At 35.2% G+C, this 6000-nt stretch overlaps 1 protein-coding gene across 2 annotated transcripts in view; it reads left to right on the forward strand.

The window, feature by feature from the left end:
• Nucleotides 1–3148, forward strand: part of MCEE (methylmalonyl-CoA epimerase) — a 29746-nt gene extending 26598 nt beyond the window's left edge. For both annotated transcript variants that reach the window (XM_025919091.2, XM_086711370.1), the window contains exon 3: nt 2849–3148. In XM_025919091.2, the coding sequence (XP_025774876.1) occupies nt 2849–3001 (153 nt within the window). In that variant the 3' untranslated portion in view covers nt 3002–3148. The remainder of the gene's footprint in view (nt 1–2848) is intronic.
• The last annotated feature ends 2852 nt before the right edge of the window (nt 3149–6000 follow it).

The following is a 6000-nucleotide window of genomic DNA, read 5'->3' on the forward strand; positions in this document are numbered from 1 at the left end:
TCAAAATTAAAACGTTTTGTGTAAAGACAATTCACAGAATGGGAGAGAAAATTTGCAAATCACATATCTGATAAGGGACTTATATCCAGACTTATATTCAAAGAACTTACGACTTGTCTTTATCCTTAATCTTTTGTCTGTTTGATAGATGTATCAGATACTGAGAGCTGTGGATGTTTGTTTACTTTTTATTTTTCAAGGTAGTATCATTAGGTACACGCAGAGTTGATATTGTTTTGTCATCTTGGTGGATTGTTCATTTTATTTATAAGTTTTATCTGTCTTTATTTAGTGTATTTCACTTTAAATTTTGTTTTAGCTGATACTAATATTGTATCAACTTTCTTTTGGTTAATATTTGCCTGGTATATCTTTTTTCCATCCTTTTACTCATCTTTTATGGTTTTGTGTAGGTAAGTCTCTTCTAGGGAGCGTATAATTGCAGTTTTTTATTGTTGGGTGCATATATCTCTTTCAGTAAACATATTTTTTAAATTTTATATTCATTCTGACAATCTCATAATTCATTTAATTTTATAATTCATTTAATCTGTTTTCCATATTGGAACTTATTTTCTACTGCATCATATAGTATTTTCTTTTTACCTTTCTTTGGTTTTTGTTATTTTTCCCTTCTGCCTTTCTTTGGATTGACTAGCTTTTTTTCTTTTTTACATTCCTTCTGCTATTTTATGTAAAAAAAATTTTTAATGTTTATTTATTTAATGTTTATTTTTATGTTTATTTATTTAAATTTTTTTAATGTTTATTTATTTGACAGAGAGACTGAGCATGAGTGGGAGAGGAGCAGAGACAGAGGGAGACACAGAATCCAAAGCAGTTTCCAGGCTCTGAGCTGTCAGCACAGAGCCGGACATGGGGCTTGAACTCATGGACTGTGAGATCATGGCCTGAGCCGAAGTCAGATGCTTAACCAACTGAGCCACCTAAGCACCCTTTCTCTTTTTTGATTTAGCTCAGTTTTGGTAGAATATGTCAATCTGTTCTCTTAATTTTGTTTTAATTTTTCTTAAATATCTCCACCAGTTCCTGCCATGTGCTTATATCTTCAAATGTCAATGGAATCTTGCCCATAAACTCAATCACCAAGCTCTCTTGTGTTCTATTGGCAATTTAGCATCTAACCATTGAAAAGGGTCTAGGTTTCCCTTCTAGCCTAAATGTTTATTAGTAGGGGAATGATTAGGTAACCTTTTTATTTTTATAAAGTAGTTATTTTTTTTTTTTAAGTTTATTTATTCCCATTGGGGCTCCTGGGTGGCTCAGTTGGTTAAGCATTTGACTTCAGCTCAGGTCATGATCTCACAGTTCGTTAGTTCAAGTCCTGCATCAGGCTTTCTGCTGTCAGTGCAGAGCTTGCTTCAGATCCTGTCTCTCTCTCTCTCTCTCTCTCTCTCTCTCTCTCTCTCTCTCTGCCTCTGCTCACTCTCTCAAAATAAATAAATAAACTTTAAAAGTTTAAAAAAAAAATCTATATTTTGAAAGAGACAGAGTGTGAGTGGGGGAGGGGTGGAGAGAGAGGATCCCAAGCAGGCTCCACACTCTCAGCCCAGAGCCAGATGCGGGGCTCAAACTCACAAACGGTGAGATCATGACCTGAGCTGAAATCAAGAGTTGGACACTTAACCAACTGAGCCAGTCTAAGGAGGATGACTTTCCAAAATAGAGGAGAATCATTCTTTCATGAAGTATATAGAAACACATTTGCTCCTTTCTTAGCCTGCCAGTATATATGAAGAAAATAGAAATGATTGAGAAGAGAGTTATACAACTATAAATGTTTGGATTTTTCAGAATGGGGAAAAACATTTTGGTGGCAATTTAATAGTCATTTTCATATGTATGAAGTTTTATTTTTATTTATTTAATGTTTATTTTATTTTATTTTTTTTTTAATTTTTTTTTCAACGTTTTTTATTTATTTTTGGGACAGAGAGAGACAGAGCATGAACGGGGGAGGGGCAGAGAGAGAGGGAGACACAGAATCGGAAACAGGCTCCAGGCTCCGAGCCATCAGCCCAGAGCCTGACACGGGGCTCGAACTCACGGACCGCGAGATCGTGACCTGGCTGAAGTCGGACGCTTAACCGACTGCGCCACCCAGGCGCCCCTATTTAATGTTTATTTTTGAGAGAGAGAGAGAGAGTGTGTGCAGGAGAGGGGCAGAGAGAGAGGGAGACACAGAATCCGAAGTGGGCTCCAGGCTCTGAGCTGTTAGCACAAAGCCAGACGTGGGGCTAGAACCCATAAGCCGTGAGATCATGACCTGGGCTGAAGTCAGACATTTAACCGACTGAGCCACCCAGGCACCCCATGTATACCAGGTTTTAATCTCAAAAGTCATAACCTGGTGGTTTTTCAGGTGGGAGGTTTGGGGATCCAGGGAAGCACTCCTACCTTTTGAGTACCTACCACAATCTGTGTCATAAACTCTTATCTGTTACCATTTTAATCTCTTGCCCATTTATATGGTAGGCCTCTTCTCTCTATTAAGAACCCAGGGCTCTTAAGAAAAAACATGTGCAGTATCACCAAGAGTACTTCTAGAAGAAAATATTATAAATTATACATTTTTTAGGTTACAAGGAGAAATGGTTAATAATGGTGAAAATTCTTAAGCATTGTGGTTGCTCACCTATGGAAATCTAGCAACTTCTTTTACTTTTCTGGAAGCATTAAGCTGAAATTTTTTGAAAGTTTAAGGATGATTCTGCCTAAAGCTACTGGAGGAGATAATTTCTTCTTCAAAGTCTTAAGATACTTAAGATGCTATAATTTGGTATTTTTGTGATCTTAAATGTGTTCTTATTTATTTCCTTTTCTCAAGGTGGATGATATAAATGCAGCTGTGATGGATTTGAAAGAGAAGAAGATTCGTATTCTAAGTGAAGATCCCAAAATAGGAGCACATGGAAAACCAGTGATTTTTCTCCATCCTAAAGACTGTGGTGGTGTTCTTGTGGAATTGGAGCAAGCTTGATTTATATTTGCAAGAAACTTAAAAAATTCCCATCAACATATACTGAAAAACCCCATCAAATTATACTCCAGCATTGAATTCTTCACTCCTTCTATCAATGAAAAGTTCAAAATTAAAAGCCAAATTAAAGAGATTTTTTAAATTATATATACACATAATATATATTTGACATATTTGTTAATTTGGGTTTTTTCTGATTTGGAGGAATCCTTGGTTATTAAATACTTAGGGACTATTATTAAAATCATATTCATAGAAATAATTTTTTCCTGTCCAAAATGGGGTAACTGATTACAATATGTTACTGTGTGACTGTGTGTGTGCACGTGTGTGTGCGTGCATGCACATGCACATGTGTGTGAGGTGGGATGGAGTTATGAAATGATGCCTGACAGTTGCATAGCTACATATTTGGGACAAAGTGCTTTCTGAGGATGTTATGGAGAGTTTTTTTAATTTAATTTAATTTAATTTTTTTAAAATTTGTTTAATGATTTATTTTTGAGAGAGAAAGAGAGCATCAGAGGAGGAGGGGCAGAGAGAGAGGGAGACAGAATCCGAAGCAGGCTCCAGGCTCCCAGCTATCGGCACAGAGCCGGATGCAGGGCTTGAACTCACAGACCACAAGATCATGACCTGAGCCAAGGTTGGATGCTTAACTAACTGAGCCACCCAGGTGCCCCAGGGAAAGTTTTTTAGAGCAAACTTTTAAACTTACGGAATTTTGACAAAATTTGTGCTCCTCTGGGATAATTCATGTTCACAGGTTCTATATGGGCAGGTATTTTGGGTGCTAGTGATAGGTATATGAATAAGTTTTGCAGAAAACTTCATGCATGATCTAGTGAGTGCATAGGTAGCTGATTTTTTTTTTTTTTTTTCTAATCAGTAGGCCTGCAGAGGGCAGTGAGTTTGTAGGGTTATCTATCACTTCAGGTGATGGAATACCCCACGTCCTAGAGGAAAATATAAATAGAAACCCATTGCCAAGAAACTTATGGTCCAGTTGGGAAAACTACTTCATGAAGTAAATGTAAATACACACAAAGCAATATGAAGGAGTTGAAAAGAAAAGGAAAGGAAAGGAATATCAATCTCAGAGGATGAACTTAGGGGTATATCAGATTATAATATAGTAGAAGTATCAAGATGAATTTCAAGAATCTTGGATGGATGGATAAAATGCATAATGTATGGGAAAGTGGTTAATGTCTCAGATTCATGGATGATTGGATGTTGAGTAAATGAGTAGTGGGGTACACACTGAACTTGTTATAAAAGACAAGTACACATCTAGTTATACTTGTTACTTAAAAGTTAAAAGCAAAAATAGCATCTGATGTGGTTCTCAATGTATGTAGAGGTAATACTCAAGACAACTGTAACATAAGGGAGGGGGAAGGATAATGGAACCTAAATGGTGATTAAGTATCTACATTCCACTTGAAGAGGTAACTTGATACTAGTAGACTGTGATAAACTGTGTATGTATATTATAATCCCTAGAGTAACCACTGAAAATACTATACAGAGTTAACACTAAAATATGTAGACAAATAAAAATGGAATAGTAGATAATGTATTAAAATATTATAAATATTTTATATGTAAAATATAAAAACATACAAGTATATATAAATATAAAAATAATATAAAAAATTCACTTGAATTTCTCTTCAAGCCCACTTGAAGACAGTTAAGGGGAAACAGAAAAAAACCAGAAAACAATAAAATGACCTACATCCTAATGCATCAATGATTACATTAAATGTAAATGGTCTAAACACAACAATTTAGAGATATTCAGTGAATGGTTAAAAAACAAGCCCCAGCCACATGCTATATACAAGAAATTCACTTCAGTTTCTCCTGGATGGCTCAATTTGTTGAGCATTTAGCTGTTGATTTTGGCTCAGGTCATGATCCAGGGTGTGCAATTGAGCCCTGCATCAAGTTCCACACTGAACATGGAGCCTGCTTAAGATTCTCTCTCTCCCTATCTCCCATTCATTTGTTCTCTCTCCCACTCTAAAAATAAAAGTAAAAAATAAACTCACTTCAAATATAATGGTATTAGTAGATAAAAGAATGAAAAAATATATATATACTTTGCAAACACTAAAGAAAACTAGGGTGGTTGTAGGCTTTAGAACTAAAGAAAATTGCCAGGAACAAAGAGGTACATTGCATATGATAAAAGTACCAGGTCATGAAAAAATATAACAATATATGTACGTTCGCCAAACAACAGAGCTACAAAATAGTACAAAGTGAGAATTGACAGAACTGAAAGAAAAATAGGTCAATTCACAGTTAAAATTGGGGACTTTAACACCTCTCTTGGCATTGTATAGAACTGCTAAACAAAAGTCAACAACTATACAGAAGAATTGAACAGTACCATTAACTAATACAGGATACACATTTTTTCCAAAATGTATGGGGACCTTCACCAAGATAGACCATATCTTAGGTCATAACTCAAGCATTAACATATTTTTAAAAGGTAAAGCCATAAAAAAATGCCTTGTGGTCATAACTGAATTAAACTAGAAACCACAAATAATAGGAAAAGTCTCCAGAATCTTGTAAATTACACAGAAAACTTCTACATAATGTGTCAAAGATGAAAGAAATCTCAGGGAAATAAAAAACACTTACACTAAATGAAAATCCATAATCTTTTAAATAAAATTAACTTTGTGAATTTAATTCATCAATTAATAATACAATTCTGTTTTCATAAGCAGAATAAAATTTGGTAGCAATATATACACAATAGTATGTGTTATAGTGTTGATAGCCTCTTAGCATCCATTCATTTTCTCCCTAATAAAATTCTGACTCTGTTAGGTATCAATACTTATTCATGCTCCCTCCCTACCTTCCCCCCCACAACACACACACATAAACCTCAGGTAAAGTCTCACATTTGGCCTTAAATTCCATCTACCTTGCCAATGATGGGTTCATAACATGTAATCTATATTTCTATTTTC

This window comes from Puma concolor, chromosome B3, assembly GCF_028749965.1.
Source record: "Puma concolor isolate L17-30 chromosome B3, mPumCon1.1.hap2, whole genome shotgun sequence".
NCBI classification, from domain to species: Eukaryota; Metazoa; Chordata; class Mammalia; order Carnivora; family Felidae; genus Puma; species Puma concolor.